Below are 19,339 nucleotides of genomic sequence, written 5' to 3'. Positions count from 1 at the left end.
GGGTCCCATTTTGCCTTCCACTGGATCTTTCGTCATTAAGCTCACCTTCCTGAGTACCCAATCTCCGAGCTGGAACTTTCTGGGCACCACCTGTTTGTTAAAATACCGAGCCGTTCGATTCTGATATGCCGCTCATGTGACATGAGCGTCGTCTCTTTTCTCCTGCAAAAGATCCAGGTGTACGTTAGCATTTTCGTCGTTGAGTCCTGGATTGTAGTGAGCTACACGGAAGCTTGGAGATCCTACTTCCATAGGTATCATCGCCTCGGTTCCATACGTAAGTGAGAATGGTGTCTCGCCCGTTGGAGTTCTTCTGGTGGTTCGGTACGACCACAGCACCTCTGGAACATATTCAACCCATGCTCATTTCTTCTTATCAAGCTTTTTCTTCAGAGTCTTTACCAGGGTCTTGTTCGTCGCCTCTACCTGACCGTTCGCCTTTGAGTATAGTATCGAAGCATAATGGTTTCGGATACGGAGCTCTGAACACCACTTCCGAAATGGTTTACAGTCAAACTGCTTCCCATTATCTGTGATGAAAGCATGAGGAATCTCAAACCGGCACACCACTGACTTCCAGAGGAAAGTTATAACATTCGCTGTAGTTATAGCTGCTAATGATTCTGCTTCCGCCCATTTAGTAAAGTAGTCTACAGCTACAACCAAGAACTTCCGTCCACCTTTCCCTACCGGCATTGGGCCAACTATATCCACCCCCATTTCACAAATGGCCATGGAGAAGTGAGGGGGGTGAGCTTCTCGGGACTTGCTTTCATGATTCTTGTGAACCTCTGGCATTTGTCACAGGTTCTGATGAGAAGAGTTGAATCTTTCTTGATCGTAGGCCAATAGTAGCCCGCTCGGATGGTGTTTTGTGCCAGCATCCTTCCTCCTGAGTGGTCTCCGCACACACCTTCATGGATTTCCCTGAGAACATAATTCGACTCGGCCTTGGAGAGGCATTTGAGCAGGGGTTCGAAATATCCTCTTTTGTACAGTGTCTCCTCGAGAAGGCAGAACCGTGCTGCTTGTATCTTCACCCTCCGAGCCGCGACCTTATCTTCAGGCAGCAACCCATTTCTGAGGAACTGGATGATGTCCCTTGCCCATTCTGGCTCATCTGGTGCTGAGTCTACTTCCATAACCTTGGTCCTCGGGGCTATCAAAGGCTCAGTCAGAACAATAATTTGCCTTCTTGATGCTTCAATCTCTTCTTCTGTTCCCGATGCAATCTTTGAGAACCCATCGGCTCGGATGTTTTCCTCCCAAGGTATCTTTGTGATGACGAACCTTTCGAAATAGGATTGGAATCGCTGTACCTCTTCCAAATACCTGGTCATTCTATCTTCTTGTGCTTCGAATTGCCCTTGGACTTGGCCTACGACCACCTGAGAGTCACTCCGGATTTCGACATTAGTTGCCCCCATCTCTCGGGATAATGCCAAACCCGCTATCACCGCTTCGTACTCAGCTTCATTGTTCGTCGTAACAAAGTCCAGTTTTACAGCAAAACCGAACTCTTGTCCTTTGGGATTCCTGAGGAGGACTCCTACTCCGCTTCTGCCCTGTGTGGAAGAGCCATCTACAAAAACAACACAGGTTGACTCCTTAGGAAGTTTTTCTGCTTCAGGAATGTTGCAGAATTATACCAGGAAATCTGCCAGAACCTGTCCTTTGATAGCCGTCCGAGGATGAAACTCGATATCAAATTGTCCGAGTTCCACCGCCCAGTTGACTAATGTAACGATCCACCCCCAATGACACAATACTGTCCGCTTTTGGCTCCCCATATCAGACTTCCCAGGAGGTCACCCATCCTGGTACTGCTCTCGTAGAAGCACGCTTAACTGCGGAGTTCTAATAGGTTCATGGCCATCACGGCTTTAAAACGCGTTGTGTCATAAAGGGTGCATCTATACATATAAACACATCCTCATTCCCAGGCGATGCGGGACGTCAGAATCACTTCCTCTTTGGACCCAGCGTCCCCGCTAGCGTCCTTCATTGGGCTTGTGCATGCTCCCACCATCTCAGGCTGGGCAACCTGGCTCTGATACCATTTGTAACGATCCACCCCTATATGACACAACGCGTTTTAAAGCCGTGATGGTCATGAACCTATCAGAACTCCGCAGTTAAGCGTGCTTCTGCGAGAGCAGTACCAGGATGGGTAACCTCCTGGGAAGTCTGATATGGGGAGCCAAAAGCGGACAATATTGTGTCATTGGGGGTGGATCGTTACAAAACCTGGCTTTGATACCATTTGTAACGATCCACCCCCAATGACACAATACTGTCCGCTTTTGGCTCCCCATATCAGACTTCCCAGGAGGTTACCCATCCTGGTACTGCTCTCGCAGAAGCACGCTTAACTACGGAATTCTAATAGGTTCATGGCCATCACGGCTTTAAAACGCGTTGTGTCATAAAGGGTGCATTTATACATATAAACACATCCTCATTCCCAGGCGATGTGGGACGTCACAACTAATCTTCCCGAGAGGTCAGGTTTTTGCAACACCTTCTTCATCGGATACTCGGTTAGAACTCTGATAGCGTGAGCCTGAAAGTATGGCCTCAATCTTTTGGCTGAAATAATCAAAGCGAACGCCAACTTCTCGATCCGAGAATACCTTCCTTCCGCGCCATGCAGTGCTTTACTTGTAAAGTAAACTGGTTTCTGAACTCCTGAATCTTCTCGGACTAGCACCGAGCTTACTGCTGAGGGAGAGACTGCCAGATAGAGATAAAGAATCTCCCCTTCGGTTGGGCGGCTCAATAGTGGTGGGTTGGCTAGGTATTCCTTCAACTTCCTGAAAGCCTCCTCACACTCCTCACTCCACATAAATGCTTTTCGTAGAATTTTAAAGAAGGGAAGGCACTTATCTGTCGACCGTGATATGAAACGGTTCAGGGCTGCAATCCTTCCTATCAGTCGTTGGAGTTGTTTCGTTGTTCTCGGGGCCTCCATCTCGAGGACAGCTCTGACCTTCTCTGGATTAGCTTCAATGCCCCTCTACGACACCATAAACCCCAGAAACTTGCCTGAAGAAACTCCGAAGGCACACTTCGCGGGGTTGAGCTTTATGTTGTATTTTCTTAGAGTCCGAAAAGTTTCTCGGAGGTCTTCTATGTGTTTGTTTTCCCGAACACTTTTAACCAGCAGGTCATCTACGTATACTTCAATGTTTCGGCCAATTTAACTTTGAAACATCCGGTTCACAAGTCGCTGATACGTGGCTCCCGCATTCTTCAGTCTGAAGGGCATCATCTTATAGCAGTAAAGTCCTCAGTCTGTGATGAAAGCAGTTTTTTCTTGGTCTGCTTCTTCCATGTAGATCTGATTGTATCCCGAGAAGGCATCCATGAAGCTTAAGAGCTCATGTCCGGCCGTCGAATCAACCAATAAATCTATTCGAGGCAGAGGAAAGCTATCCTTTGGACATGCTTTATTCAGGTCGGTGAAATCTACGCACATCCTCCACTTGCCGTTAGACTTCTTCACCAGCACCACATTGGCCAGCCACTCGGGATAATTCACCTCTCGGATGAATCCAACTTTCAGCAACTTCTCTACTTCTTCCGCAACAGCCGTGTTTCATTCTGCGGCAAAGGCCCTCATTCTCTGTTTCACAGGGCGATAATTTGGGTCCACATTTAGCTTATGGACAATAACCGAGGGATCAATCCCCGACATATCTTCATGGCTCCAGGCAAATACATCTTTGTTGCGCCTAAAAAATGCCACCAGATCTTCCTTCATAGGTTGAGGGAGTTGTGAGCCTATGTGAACTTTCTTTCCCGAGTCACCTATCTCGAACTCCTCCAAGGCTTCCACAGGCTCCCCCAACGGTGATTGCTATTTTCCATCTTCCTTGGTTTTCTCCCCCCGACTGTGCTGCCTCGGGGTGTCTTTTAAGGACAGCTTGTAGCATCGCCTGGCTTCCCTCTAGTCTCCCTTCACTTCTCCAACTCCTTCTTCTGTCGGGAACTTCATGCTGAGATGCGGTGTTGAAGTCACAGCCTTGAAGTCGTTGAGAGTTGTCCGTCCGATAATAGCATTGTAGGCCGAGACTTTGTCAACTATCAGGAACTTCACCATAATGACTTTCTGCCTCGGATAGGTCCCTGCCGTCACAGGTAGATCAATAGAACCGAGAGGCAACACCTTTTCTCCAGCAAAACCCTGTAACTGGCATGAGACCGGGACCAGCTTTTCTCGTGGAACGCCCATGTAATCGAAAGCTGATTTAAACAGAATATCAGTCGAGCTCCCTGTGTCAACGAGGATCCGCCGAGTCTAATAATTTGCTATGGTCAAGGTAACCACGAGGGCGTCTGTGTGCGGAAGCGAGACCCCAGCATAATCATCATCAGAAAACCTTATAACCAGAGGGTTATATTTTCGAGACTTTGGGGGTTTCTGGACCGAGTATACTTCAAAATCGTCCAGCTGCCTGGCATACGCCTTCCGAGCCGAGTTGGACTCACCTCCTCCTCCAAATCCACCCGAGATAGTGTGGATGATTGGGAGATTACCTTGCTGCGCCACCCGAGGTCTGCTCCTACTTCTCTCCCTTCCTTCATCCCTCCGAGGTCGAGGTGCTGGCTCTCGGCTTCTTCCTCTTCTGTCTTCTTGTCTCGGTTGATAATTCCTCCTTTCATTCCGATCCTCTTCCCTCCGAGGTCGCGGATAATGGTCTCGCTCCTGATGATTCCTCTCATTGGCAAGAAATCGGACTAGTTTCCCATTCTCGATGAACTTCTCGATCAACTGCCTCAATGATACACACTGCTCGGTCAGATGACCGTATGAATCATGGAAGGCACAGTATTTGTGAGCCAAACGCGAGGGCGGATCTCCTGGAATGGGTCTCGGTCTCTGGTAATTCGGATCTCTTTTGAGTTCCATGAGCACCTCGGTGAGGAAGGCGTTCAATGGTGTCCACTTGTAATCTCCGAAATTCTTTTTCACCTTCTTGTATTCTCCGGGACCGGTGTCCTGTACAGGCTCAGGATTCTTCTTCTTCTTAGGCTTCTTGGTGGATGGCTGTTGTTGTTGCTGGGAGTTATCGAGAAGGGCTCAGAGCGTTTCTTCCTGATTGATGTACCTGTCCATTTTTACCATAAAGGTATGAAGATCTTTCGGTGGTTTCAATGCCAGTTCTGCCATCAGAGGCCCATCATTCTTCAAGCCTTGGAAGATTGCTCCATAGATGAAATCATCTTGCGCACTCTCTGTGTCCAGCTTCTCCTGGTTGAATCTCCATAGATAGTCTTTTAGAGACTCGTTTGGCCCCTGCTGCACAAAGAGTAGGTATCCTCGGGGTTTTCTTCTAGCTCTCCCGGATACGAACTGGGCCAGGAATTTCCTTCCAAGGGCGTCGAAACAATCAATCGACCTTGGTGTGAGATTCCTGAGCCAGTCTCGGGCTTTTCCTGACAAGGTGAGAGGAAAAGCTCGGCATGCCACAACATCTGGTGTCTTGTGCAAGGAGACATGGGATCGGAAATTGTCCAAGTGCTCTACCGGATCTTCACTGCCTGAAAAAACAGGGATATCAGGTACCTTGAATCTTCCGGGTAGATCGAAGTTGGATACTTCTTCGGTGAATATCGACTCCTTGTACTGAAAGAGGTTGTCCACGAGAGACTCCTTCCCATCACGCTTCTGATCAATTGTTTTTGACAGCACGTCATATTTTGCGCCTAGGTCCTGGACCATCTTCTGCAACCTCCTTTCCGATTCTGTTGGTGGAACCGGATTGATGGGCTCTCCATGATCTTCGTTCCGCGGCCCTGCTTTCTCTCTTGACCCTTCTGGGTTGCCACCAAGGTTTGTCCCTTCTGCTGCATCATGATTGAATGGCGGCGGCGTCTGAGCAGCTTGGAGCAGAGCATTTTGAGCCAGCAAATCCTCCACATTCTTCTGCGCCTGGGCCAACTGTTGACTCAGTTGGTTTATTCTGGCCTCCGGTCCAGCAGATTCTGCTTCTCCACAAACATCGTCTCGGCTGGTAGGCGGTGCATCGTTTTGAATCGACTTGGAGCGTCTCGTAGTCACCATCGCGGATTTGTTTTTCGTAAGAACAACTTATCGTTCCCACAGACGGCGCCAAACTGTTGGTACAGTTTCCGGTATGGTGACGTGTCGCCTGGTGATTCGCTGCTGGGTTCTGATCTATTACCTCAATCCTGCAAAAAGAACAAACAGCTCTTCGGGGGTGCCGACTACGCTCACTCCGATGCCTAGGTCAGTTTAAATCAATTTTCTGCAAAGTGTTCTCAATCTTAATCTCAAAAGCTTAGAGAATCCGTGATCTCATACCTGGTGCGGCTGTCGTATTTATAGGCTGGACTTGCAGTCTTACCAGATTTGCAATCTTACCAGAATTCTTGACACCTAGTTGGATTAGGAGTTGGAGTCCTAGCTTAGTTGAACTTTAACCGTATCTTCAGGGAATTCGAATGGGATTGTAGAGTCCGAAGTTGATTGCGTTTGTACCTCTTTAAACTTGATTCCGTATCAATAACTATCTTATCCCATTAATTATGGAATTGTGGTTTATCCCTGATCTTTTGGGATTCTATCATCATCGCATTCTAAGACAACTGCGGCACACTTCAGCCAACCTCCGAGGTGATGATACCCGAGATATGTTCGCTCCGACTTGAAGATCTCGGGGTATCGCCGCACCATAACAGGGTTGTGTAAAGCCGAGATGTTGTCGCGCTGAATCGATATTACACCGAGGCGTTATTACCCCGAGGCGCTATTACCCCGAAGCGTTATTACTCCGAGACACAAATACGCGAGATATGTTTGCTTCGTTCAGACTAGGAGATCCCGGGATATACCGTAGCCTGGAATGTGAAGACCGAGACGTCGTTATCCCTCCAAGATGTCTTTATATGTCCGAGACGTCTTTATACCTATACGATCTTTCTTTGCTGGGCAGAACAAATGTCCGAGACATAACTCCAAGATGTCTTTGAATCCATGTGTCTTTAGGGTTGATTTTATCCTTAACATGACTAGTACGGCTATAATCCGGCCAGTATGGTCAAATTCCGACCATTTTTCTCGGATTCTAGTCTGCAGAGCATCAATTTATAAATTTATGTTTATCTTACTTTGATCGTAGGAGTTATAATTGGTGTTTGCATGTATGCTGAAATATATGTATAAAATTATAACTTAACCATAACTTGTTAATTTTATGTATCCCTAAAAACCTGTAAAATACTACATTTTCATTTTATTTGAATTTTTTAAAGTTGATATGATAAAGGTCTAGTATCCATTATTTATTTTTATTTTTATTTTTTTAAAAAAAGCTGATGGTTATTAAACCTTGCCACATAAACTTTGTAGGATGTTTATGTGATATGTAGCATTACTCTCTTCTTTTTTCTTTTTCATTTTACTCTTTTTTTTTTTTAATTTTTTTTTAATTTTTTTTTTTAACAATAGTTGATTTAAAGGCTAATAAACAACTATCATATTAGCCAAGTGCAACCAGGGTGTAATATATAACATTACTCGTAGTGTAATAATTCTCTCATTAATAGCTTCTAATTATAAACTAAAAAATTATATATGTAATGAATCGCACAAAAGCGCTAGCCGAGCGCCATATGATGTTATTAAGATGCTATGATATTATTTTTAACTTAGAAAATGCTTTAGTTATATTTGCACTATCATTTTAAAATGATTATTCAAGTTATAATCAGCCACACCTAATAAGAAACTAACGAAGAACTAGCACTATTGAGTACTTTTACAATTCATCCATTTAATATAAGCAATCCACTCATCAACTAAATTTTTTTTTTTTCTAATTATGTATGACTAACTGTTTGGAATATCTCGATTGAGACTGTCACGTCAGCATTGTAAAATAAAAATATAATTTCTAACTTTAACTCAAAAGACATCACTAATCAGATTTGGCTAGCGATGATCCTAACTCCATCTGAGGCAGACATATTTAAGAAAACCCTATAACAAGCAACACTATCAACTTATAAACAAATGCACCGTTCAAATGTGTGTATATATATATATATATATATATGTATCCCTTCACAACAAGACTGCACTGTAATTAGAACCAGTTCTCATCTATTTCAATGTGTATATGAAGCCATATGTAAAGAACAGCACTTCAATCAAATCTTTTTCTTCCTAGTCATAGTCTCCGTAAACTTTTATTATTAGTTTTATGCTTCCTATTAATCGTACTTCACTATCAATAATTCCGTTTACTTTAAAGTAGAATCTTAATTTGTATATCAACGCTGTCAAACAATCTACTGTTATAACTATAAAGTTTGCACAAAAAAGAAAGTGTAACAACTGAGAGTGAGAGATTATACACAAAATCAGAAACCAAGATCATAAGGAAAAATTTCCCAGTTCAAAGTTTTCAGGAAAAGGCAAAATCAACCAACTCCCCCCCCCCCCCCCCCGCCCCCGCGAATGTTTTCTATCTAGGCGTGATCGTTGGGATGACTCCACTATCAAGGTTGCTGCCTGATAAATCCATTGACACAAAAGGATTCTTCACATTAGACGATGATGACGGCGGAGTCATATCCTTTGCAACATCAGTGACCATGGGATCTGCCTTTCTGATGTCAGACTCGGGCATCATAACCCATATATTTTCAAGTTCTCGAACCACCTCTGCCATTGAAGGCCGTGCATCTGTCTCATCTTGGCAACACTTGAGGGCCAAACTCAAGAATTTCACCACACAGTCAGAAGGATAAGAACCCATTCGCCCATCAATAACCCCAAAGATCATGCCAGATTGATACGCAATATTAACCTGAAATAGATGACAAGTATTAAAAATTACAAGAGATTATCATATTAGACAAAAGTTCAGCCAATGTATCTGAAGGATCAAAAATAGATGAACAATATGACAAAGTGGTCTTAAATGTTATAAAGATATTGGCTGCAGGCAAAGAGTTCCTATTTTGGCTCATCTCAATGCATGGGAGGCTCCTGCTGAATTCAAGGGAAAGGTTTTACCTCTCTAACAATGTTTTTGCCATGTGAGATTGGTTGCATCCCAGTGAGGAGTTCTAGAAATACAACACCAAGACTATAAACATCACTTTTGTCGGTCAATTGATGAGTTAAGAAGTATTCCGGATCTAGGTAACCCTGCAAGGTTAACATAGAGAATTACATTAGTTACTTGCATCTCCTACAACATACTGTTAGGTCCATTTCATCTTCATTTCTTTTATCTTAAGAATAGAAAGAAAAAAAATTATATATAAAAACTGTTCTATAAACTTATAATTTAAAATCATGTAAAATTTATAATTCTTGTAGGCAAATATCAGTTACAAGAGTCTTACTGGAGTCCCCTTCACAACGGTTGATACATGAGCAGGCACAACCCCTTCAATAGGAACTGGGGCAAGTCGCGAAAGTCCAAAATCAGCAACTTTTGCCGTATAGTTAGAATCCAATAATATGTTGCTAGCCTTAATATCTCGGTGAAATATCGGAGGATTAGCTTCTGTATGTAAGTAGAGGATGCCCTTAGCTGATCCCAGGGAAATTCCCAATCTCATATCAAAACTCAGAGGCTCTTTAGACTTGGCTGTATTATTACCACCAGTACACTCATTAAAATGGAATGTAGAAATTGGGGAAGTGTATAGATTACAGTTTTTTATTTGCATTCATATGCAATGAAGAACACTTGGGAAAAAAAACTACAATGAGATCAATAAAAGGGAAAACTTAAGGATGAATAGAAGGTGTACCAGAAAGCTGATCCCTTAGAGTACCACGAGGCATAAACTCATAAACCAACATCTGCGCACACAACAATACTCACATGAAGCTTTTCTGAAGCAAAATTTTCAAGATAAATTGAGTAATAGAGAGCAAGAACAACCATACTGTGGCATGAAAGTCAAATGATTTTGCAGGAGAAAAGTACTGCTCATAATAAAGGAAATGAAGAACTCTATTCTCCCAAGTTCACAGTGAAAAGAGACATTTAAGTTTTTTATGCAATTTCAGAATCAAATAATCCTTAATTTATGAAGAACTATATGTTTTTCATTACCAATAAACAAATCTACACCTCATATGTAATGTCTCTAGATTGAGTTTGATTTCTTCTATTGTTCGCTATTATTAAAAGTAGATATATATGTGGTATTACATCTTCAATTTTCTTGCTCTTACAGCATTCATAATCTTTGGTCTTTATGGAAGCAACTTCCTAAGTTGATAGGAATCATCTCTTCATCTATTAAGCAATACGATTGATGGATAATCCAATCTTCTATTTATTTTCTTTTTCCATATATTGAATTAGGATAAGAAAAGGCACCTGTTCACCTTCTTCATCACAATATCCAATCAAAGACACTAGGTTTCGATGATGTAACCTTGATAACAGTTCTATCTCTGTTAAGAACTCCTTTTCACCCTGTAAGGATCCCTCTTGTGCACGTTTTATGGCCACAACTGTACCATCAGCCAGAATGCCTTTATAAACCTTTCCATACCCTCCTTGGCCAATCTGAGTGGAACTGTTAAAATTGTTTGTAGCCATAGCCATTTCTCCATAAGTGAAATCTTTCACACCATCAATTTTCATTGAGGCCCTAGACACTGCATATTAAATACAGGTCCAATGTTAATGATGAAAGGCATAGTGATAAATGTTACACATAAAGATGTTGTGCCTATTTGTTTTAAAATAATCAATACAATTATGTGTCTATCTTCCCATTCGAACTTCCAAATTTTAGATATTTCAGGTAGAAGCTCTTAATCATTGTACAAAATAATAGAAAGCATTTATACATCTTCTGTTTTTTACAAATAACTAAAAACTAAAACATTAAAATCTATAGCGATATCGTGATCAGGACACTCAATTGGCTGAGATAGCTCGAAGCCCAGAAGATACTTGGCCAAGCCTCATTTGAGCTTTGGCTGGCTGAGCTTGTTTAGAGATTGTAGGTTAAATTTAGGTTTAGGATGTGCTCAAGTCAGCTGAATTTAGCCTAGTTCAAATACTTCTAATATATATGTATCTATTACCAGAATATTTTATTTTATATGTGTGTATATATATACACGTATATATCATCTTATAAGTCAACAATGTTAACATGGTGCATAACTGGCTATGGTTTGAGCCCAATATGCAACCCAAGTCTTGTGGAACTTTTCGTTGAACTTTCTCATCTTTCAACGATGTTTTTGTGCACAGGCCTGTCAAACTTGGCTGAAGCTTGCCCAACAGAATTAGATCAGACAGGGCTAAGATATTGACCATTTGGGGCCAAGCTGGGCCTTTGTACCTCAGGCTGAGCTTCGCCCAATCAACAGGCATAACCAGGGTATAGAATAGAAAACAATTACAAGCACAGTCAAAAATCATGACGCATCTATCTAAACGACCTAAAATCATAAACATAAGATACTCACAACGACGTCTTCTAGAAACTGCAGGGTGCTTCTTCATATGCACTCTCAGTATCAGAAGAGTAACAACTGCAGACAATGTAACTGCACCAGCAATGGTCCCCAATACTATGCCAGCCAATGCGCCTTTGCTTAAAGTAGACCTTGGAGAATTGGAAGGCTCTGACATTATTGAAAACTATGAGCATACATAAAATCAAAACAATGAACAATATACATCTCATATATCATTATGAATACATGCAAGAAAATAAGATATAACTGAGGCATAGTTCATCTGTGTGTGGGATCAAATCATAAGTGCCGTATGGTGTGAATTTGAAGTTGTCTTCTTGGTCAATATAAAACACAATTTAATTTTCCAGAAAATTAAAAACCGTCTTGAACTGAGCATTGCGGTCATTCACTTGTGGGCTGGATCATGGTAGTGCAACTGTATCTGTTATACCACTTAAGATAGCATCAATAAGGTGAAAGCACTGAACTGCCTAGATCAAGCCTATCTTCAACGTTATTTGGCAGCACAAGAAACGGCTAACTCCATTTAAATGTTCCACGCACAGGCACATCCCACATGTTACTCAGGGTGACAAGAAAAGGCATACTTTATACATACACAAAACCAATATGCACACCACAATAACAGAGAATAATGCCACATGCCTAAGTTTATGTATCAAGTATAAAGGATTTCAAGCTATGCGTTAAAAAAATTAGAGATAAAAAGTTGTAGATTCTTCAATTGGTAAATAAGCATTAATTCTAACTTCAACAAAGCTCTGTCGCAAACTACATCAGATAAGGTTTCGAGACAAACCTTCTTTATAAACGTCTGATAGAATGAAGTCCATAAGTTCATAAGGTCCAAATAAGTCATCATCAGGAATACCCCATGATGTGAACTTGTTCATGACTCGCTGAACCTCACTCTGATTGAATTGATTTGAATCGTTGCTATAAGCATCAGGAAAGAGCTTCAAGAACATTCCAAGTCGAGGTCCTTTTACCCATGTAAATGAATCGAGGTACAGCTGGTAAGGAAATAACCCAAGACCAGATGTCATGTACTGCTCAAACATATTTTTGAACGGACGAAAATCTGTGAATCCAGGACTTTTCAATCGATATCCAACAAGCAGAGGGGCAGCACATAAACAAGGTTTAGGAGATGTAGGGGAATATTCATAAGGGGGTGGGCATTCTGAACAAGAAAAAGTGACATTTATTGATCCCTGACTTTTATAGTCGTAATCACTTTCAGATCCACAAAACTGGACTAGGTTGGAGTTTGAGCATAAGGGGTTCCCTTGAAGCCTGCAAATAAACAGTTAAAACGTGACATTGGGACGTTATTTTGAAGATGCATTTCATTACACTTGGAACTTCTATATGAAAAATTGGGACATATAAATTGGGGAGCAAATATAGAACCAGACCAGACAGAGACATTCTGAGGTAGATTAGTAGGGCCTGTAACATTTGAAAGCTGATTATTCTGCAATTCCCTGCAACATCAAAGTGCCACAAACCAGAGCTTAGAAGAATGAAAGCCTTGCACACGAAACAGTGACATTGTCAACCCGGTCTTACACTATAAGGCTTTCATTTGAAGTCAAATTCTTATTTTGCCAAATGGAGGATGGAATGGAGCCATTCAATGAATTGTTCGCAATTGACCTGCAATGGAAAATAATTTACAAAATAAAGCCATTTATAGTATTAACCATTGAATAACAGTGGCCGATAGTAACTAGTCATTCGAAACTTGGATTTAGATAAATTCGAAGCAATTTACAGTAGCATTGAACCCTTGAAATAAACACAATATGACGAAAGAGTAAGTGGGAGACTACTCACAGTCTCTGAAGACGAGGAAGACTTGAAAAGCTGGTGGGAACTGGTCCCTCAAGATTGTTGTTGGATAAATAGCTGAGCATATTATTCAAATAGTAGATTTCAATATTCAAGGGAATTGCTGGTGTAAATTATCTTTGAAAACTGAGACGCATCCTTATAATATATAGAAATAAAATACAAAAAATGAAGATGACATGTCATTCAGAAGATGGAGAATCTTACATAGTCGTGACATTCTCAGCAAGCCTATTTGCAGGTATGGATCCATTTAGCTGATTTGAACTGAGGTCTCTGAAATTTATATAAAATAATTTATTATTTTAAGAAAAAAGTATAAGTAGCTAGTGGAATTGTCTTTGACAAAATAAAGAGAAAATTCTTTATAAAAAGGAAAACAAAATAAAGCAACTTACAAATAATAAAGGTTTGGTATTTGGCTAAAATCAGGAATCGGTCCTTGCAAGTTGCAGTTCCTAAGGCTCCTGGCAAAGTCAATCAAAACACAAATATTCAATCTTCACATGGAAGTGTGAATGCGTGTCCTTCTTGGTTGCCATCCCACAAGGATATAAAGCTTCTAAGAACATGAAAGGTTTGTGATAGCTAATTAAGATAACATTGCCTCTTTAAGACTGAACATATTACATTAAGTGATGTGAAATATTAAATAACAAAGGATAAATCATATAAAACCCTGACTTGTTTGGTGTACCAGTAACTTGATGTTTCAAAAATTGCAATGGAATGCCTTCATGCCACCTTAATTAGCTTAAGCCACCCCACATCTGAGTTGAGTAACATTCCCATTTCTCTTCCTTTTCAGTTGATATTTGACCAATTTATACATTGTTCTTGACAAAATACCACTCTACCTATCTTATTTTATTTTTACATTTTAGGAGGGGGGGGGGGGGGGGGGGGGGGGGGGGGGGGGGTTGTGGAAATAGCTTCTTCTGTCGTTACATCAAGGCTAGCAACTTGCTCTGCCTTTACGTTTGAAACCTAGTTACAGAAATTGAATAATAATGTGCACTTACAACTTCAGCAAATTAGACATGTTGCTATAAGAAGGTGGAATTGAAGCCCCATCAAAGTTATTGTTGTCAAGCTGACTGCAAAAAGAAACAAAAATAAAAGCATTAAGAAACTTGACAAAAGAGTATTTAAGTACTATTACAGTGTAGGAAAAGGAAAATTTAGAAATTACTAACTTTTTAGAGATAAGAAGAAAAAGCAAAAGACAACAATTCATGCATTTTAAATATCATAACATTTATGTGATAAATGTACTCATGTTCATGGAAGTAGAAACCGTACAGGATTCGTAAATTTGGCAATTCGGAGAAGCTTGGTGGAAGTATCCCTGATAAATTGTTATTATCAAGAAGGCTGCATGTGACAGAGTTGATGAAAGTCACTAATCTCAAAGATTGTATTGATGTATGACAATATGAGAATGTGACCAAGTACCGACTTACAAGTGAAAAAGATTTGGTAATCTGGATAGCTCAGGTGGGATTTGCCCGCTAATCGAATTGTTGTTCATGTGACTGTTCACAATCACAAGAGGCAAAAGATAAAAATAAAACAAAAGGACTAAAAATAAAAAAAGCAAAGTAAAAGGGATCATTGCAGAATTGATTTTAGACAATATAACATCAAAAACACGCTCACAAGTGCTTTGTTAGGTTCAGGTTTGAAAATGATGTGGGTATTGGTCCTGATATGTTGTTCTGGTCAATTTGTATTCTGTCCAACTTTGGAAGATAACCTAGCTCTTCAGGTAAGGGACCTGTTAATTGGTTTCCATTCAGAAGCCTGAAAACAAAAAATATTAAATATGGAATTAGACACAAAGCAAATAGGCTGCAGTTCTGCAATATCAAAATACCAAGTATTCAGAACAATGCCGACGTATAAAGTAAATTACTTCACACACGAGGACTAACTCCTATATAATTTAGAATCAAATGCTTTAAAATACATGAACTAGTCGCATGTCTTCATTTCTTAATGGTATAAGCATGTACTCATCCGATAAAAATATTGACTATCTAACCTGTCCAACAGAAAAAACTGATCAACTTACAAAAGAAACAAAGATTTGATATTGCCTATCTCCTTTGGTATACTCCCACTTATTTTGTTCCACATAAAGTCCCTTCAACAGAATAGATAGAGAAACATATATCAGTAGGATAAGTAAATCAAATGCCATCACAGGCTGGAAAATAACAATGTACCAGAATATCGAGTAAAAGAGGCAACTGAAAACTTTGATGCAGATAAAGATTTTTGTCGCACAAAAAGTGGCTTTTAGAAATGCTTTGCCTTACAATATTGTCGCATTCAACAATTGGCCAAGCGCCGGTGATAAACTTCCTGACAAATTCATTCTTATTAGTTGCCTGCAGAGAAGAGATCCGAAGGAAAATTATTAAAGCACCAATGCCAGTTCTTAGGAAACGCCCACATGCAATTAAGGCCAAGTATTATCAAAGTTTGATAATCTTATATTTGGACTTTTGGCTAGCATTAATAGTATATAATGCTAGGCCTAATTTAATTAACGAGCCTGTAGGCAATAAATAATATAACACATGAAAAGATCATGGAGATAGATTTTCAAATTCATTAAGATGTGTTGGTGATCTTTTCTAGCAAAATCAGGATACTTGTGGCTAATAGATTAGATGCTAAAGAAAGGTTAAAATCATACAATCGGTCAACATGTAGATAACCATCATCTGAAAATGTAGCGTTGTGGCAGACAACCCCTGTCCAATTTGATGTACATGGGTCTCCTCGATCCCAATTACTCAAATTCTTATTTGGATCTATCAACCTTGCCTTGATGGCCCGCAATGCTGTCACTGCAAATTAATACAAATGTCAATGATCAATTCATCTACATAAACATTTAAAAAGTTCTTAAGCTTTGCTGGTTCTCATGTTTTTCCAATTCTACTATCAGGGTTTCCGCATTAAAAATATATATCAATATTGTTAGCAGAACCAAGTTTGAGCATGCACACTCAGATAACAACTACAGATCAAACGCTGGAGGAAGGAAAAAAAAAAAACCCTCAAACATATGCATCACTGATTCACTAATCAAATATTTGATATGTGCAGTAACTACAACATCACTTGTTATAGGGCACATAAATAAATAAAGCACGGCTCCATGCAGAGTGTGAGACCTCTAAACAAGCATCCCCTCAAGAGTTTGATTGCCAAAAGAAGCTGTGAATCATTAATTTTCAAAAAAAAAAAAAAAAAAAATTTACCTTCCGAGGGATTGGTAATCCGCTGTGCTCCAATAAGCAGTGAAGACCAAGACAAGCATGCCACAATAAGCAGTCCATACGTCCAAGCTCTTGACGGATACATCAAGATAACGCACAGAACAGAAGGCCAGAACACTCAAATTTGTTTTAGTACCCAACACTGGGAACCACCTGTTAACAGGAAACAGCTAAAAGAACTTAAGCAATTGAATTCCAAAAAATAAAATGATTACTAGCTTTTAGCACTGGGGAAATATATGAATTATCAAATAAAGAATTCACATTCAAGTATGTATAGCAAAAAGCTCCGACTACTAGGCAACAAAATAAAGAAAAACAAACCAACCAAACTTGGATCAAATCATGCAAATTAAGGTTGACAAGAGAGAAAAACTGAGAAACCCATACTAGAACAACATCTGAGAAGTTGAAATTCTATTAGAACGATGGAAGCATCTACGTTATGGCTGCTACGGTTAAATATTTACCTTGGGGCAGCTTGGGCAAGAAACGAGTAGTTTTGAAATTAAGTACACGTTGTGAACGGTGGCATCTTTCTGACCAGGTCGCCATTACGCACGCTCGAGAATTCGCTGCCAAGGCAGGCGATCGGCGTCGTTGTCACTCTTCCGAATAAAAAAAATTAAAATTGCATATATAAATATAAAAATATATACAAAGAAAAGAAGAAGTCTCGCTGTAGTGGTGGGTGGTGGGCTTGGCAGGTTTGACTTTTGTAGGGGGGGTGGTTGCCGGGAGGGTTTAAATAGACCACAATAATGGCGACAAGAAAGGCAAAACCACATTTGGATAATCCGGAAAAGTACCCAACGAGAAGGGGCTTGATTAAAACAAAAATCACACAGTGCCATGATAATACAAGCCCCCGAGATCAAACTGTAAAGAGTACAACAATGACAAGACTCTTGTACAAATTTGTATTTTAACAAGGAAAGGCCAATGGGATTAGAGTCTTCTCAACATATATTTATGTGATGACGGAGGAAAAGAAGTTGAAATGTTCAAATGCTTAGGAGGTTGGGTAATCCGCTCAAGCGCTAGCAAGACCTGGTCTTTGAATACATAAATATATATATATATATATATATATATATATATATATATGAGATGAGATGAGATCAAACGCAGCTTCCATGACTTTAGCAGAAATTCCACCTCCGAACAGACGAACAGACGAACAGTCGCGTGTTACGATTCGCAATTTGGCATGCAGCGAATATGTGAAAGCTACGACCACGGTTTTCTTTCACACTTCGCATCTAAACTTGTTTAGGTATTTGTCAACCACCCTACCTACTCCTCAGATTTTAAAACATTAGAGTAAATGGTATGTTGTTGCATTTAAATGTGCAACTTATGATTGTGCAACTATTTAACTTTAGGGTCACTCCTTTCCTAAATCACTGATGGCCTTTGAGAAGGAAAGTAAGCAAAGAAAGCACAAGTATTTGGTAAAAGATAAAGTGAGCGTATCCCTTAACAATCCAACCACTTTTTCTTTATAGTTGTGTTTTTTTTTTTTTTTTGGACATAGTCAATTGAGGCTAACATAATTTGATTGTGTGGCCCCTCACTCTCTTAGCTCATGATTCAGTAATACAAGTGGTATGGGCTAAGATACTATAGATGCAGCTCATCTTCAGGGTTTATACATGTCTATTTATGATAAGTTTGGTCCTACTAACCCAACTGAGTTAGGTCCGATAAGCCTAAATTAGCTCAAGCATGATCAGCCTAATATGAACAACGTACATCTGGCCGGCTTGTAGGTTTTGTTGCCAATGGATCTGACTTAAGGTGATATCAAAGATGGATCAGTCTAATAATTAAGGAATGCCTCCACTAAAAGGATATATTCTATCGTACGCAGAAGATCTGCCTTTTCAAATCACATGTAAGATGATACTTTTTTGAAAACATAGAATTTTAAAGGGTAATTTGTGATTTTAAAGGCTAAATTGTAATTTTGTCAAACGCTTATCTGCGTTTTTAAAAATTATTATTTTAAATTACATTTTTAAAAATCACAAATCTAAGTTTATCCACACTCTTATTTGTCGCAAGCCTTTAATTATCAAAATTAACAATTCGAAGCTTCGTTTGTCACATCCTCAAAATCACGTCATAATAAGATTTTTTTTTCCCCACTTTTAATGCAAGCCGACGAAACCGATATCTGTCAATCTCTAGTTTCAGAGTATATCTCATGGCAACATTTGATTATTTATTTTTTTATTTATTTTGTCTTTTCTTTTAATGTGGTCTTCTTGAATCTTGAGTTCCGGGAGCCGCAATAATAAAATAATATTGAGAGTTTCGTGGCCGGCTTACGGTTACGGAGATGGGGAAATGATTCTTTGCCCCTGAGGTTGGAAAATCCGATCCATGTAGTTTAGCTAAAGAAGTAGCTTTCTTATTATATTTCAATATCAAGAAGTAGCTTTCTTATTTCTTATCATAATTGTATACTTTTGACAAAACCAAATCGACCATTAATTATCGCTCCGATCAATCAATTTTTGGCAGGGAAAAAGGTATACCCTGCTAATGTTCTATAAATCATACCCACTCCATCTCCATGGGCCATGCCCCTCTCATCTCCGTATCTATCTACAAGTCATTGTGCAGATGTGACACACTACCTGTACCTGACTACCTGGTTTTTTATATTGAATTTTGAAGGGATTTGAAA

At 39.9% G+C, this 19,339-nt stretch overlaps 1 protein-coding gene across 2 annotated transcripts; it reads right to left on the bottom strand.

The window, feature by feature from the left end:
* Positions 1-8,290: 8,290 nt before the first annotated feature.
* LOC133876979 (probable LRR receptor-like serine/threonine-protein kinase At1g06840) lies at positions 8,291-17,265 on the bottom strand. 2 transcript variants are annotated; one of them, XM_062315208.1, is made up of 21 exons: positions 17,115-17,265; positions 16,627-16,797; positions 16,056-16,209; positions 15,673-15,744; positions 15,426-15,497; positions 15,011-15,154; positions 14,815-14,886; positions 14,654-14,725; positions 14,374-14,448; positions 13,750-13,818; positions 13,559-13,627; positions 13,337-13,408; positions 13,070-13,156; positions 12,916-12,984; positions 12,297-12,793; positions 11,483-11,641; positions 10,374-10,657; positions 9,796-9,847; positions 9,382-9,629; positions 9,047-9,181; positions 8,291-8,837 (listed from the first exon to the last, which is right to left on the bottom strand). In XM_062315208.1, the coding sequence occupies exons 2-21, from the start codon at positions 16,727-16,729 to the stop codon at positions 8,493-8,495; spliced, it is 2,850 nt and encodes a 949-aa protein (XP_062171192.1). In that variant the 5' UTR covers positions 16,730-16,797; positions 17,115-17,265; the 3' UTR covers positions 8,291-8,492. The 2 variants fall into 2 exon arrangements, with proteins under 2 accessions (XP_062171192.1, XP_062171193.1); XM_062315209.1 differs by having other exon boundaries at positions 17,035-17,127.
* Positions 17,266-19,339: the final 2,074 nt, after the last annotated feature.

Source organism: Alnus glutinosa, chromosome 9 (genome assembly GCF_958979055.1).
Source record: "Alnus glutinosa chromosome 9, dhAlnGlut1.1, whole genome shotgun sequence".
Lineage (NCBI taxonomy): Eukaryota > Viridiplantae > Streptophyta > Magnoliopsida > Fagales > Betulaceae > Alnus > Alnus glutinosa.
The sequence above is the reverse complement of the archived record's forward strand: the minus strand, read 5'-3'. Positions and strand labels throughout refer to the sequence as shown.

Bases quoted from the DNA above. Each gene is read 5' to 3' on its own strand.
- LOC133876979 (XM_062315208.1), bottom strand. From the start codon at position 16,729: ATGTATCCGTCAAGAGCTTGGACGTATGGACTGCTTATTGTGGCATGC. The intron at 12,985-13,069 runs GTAAGACCGGGT...TTGATGTTGCAG, and splicing joins TCAAATGAAAGCCTTATAGT to GGAATTGCAGAATAATCAGC. The intron at 12,794-12,915 runs GTCTGGTTCTAT...GTTTATTTGCAG, and splicing joins CCTCAGAATGTCTCTGTCTG to GCTTCAAGGGAACCCCTTAT.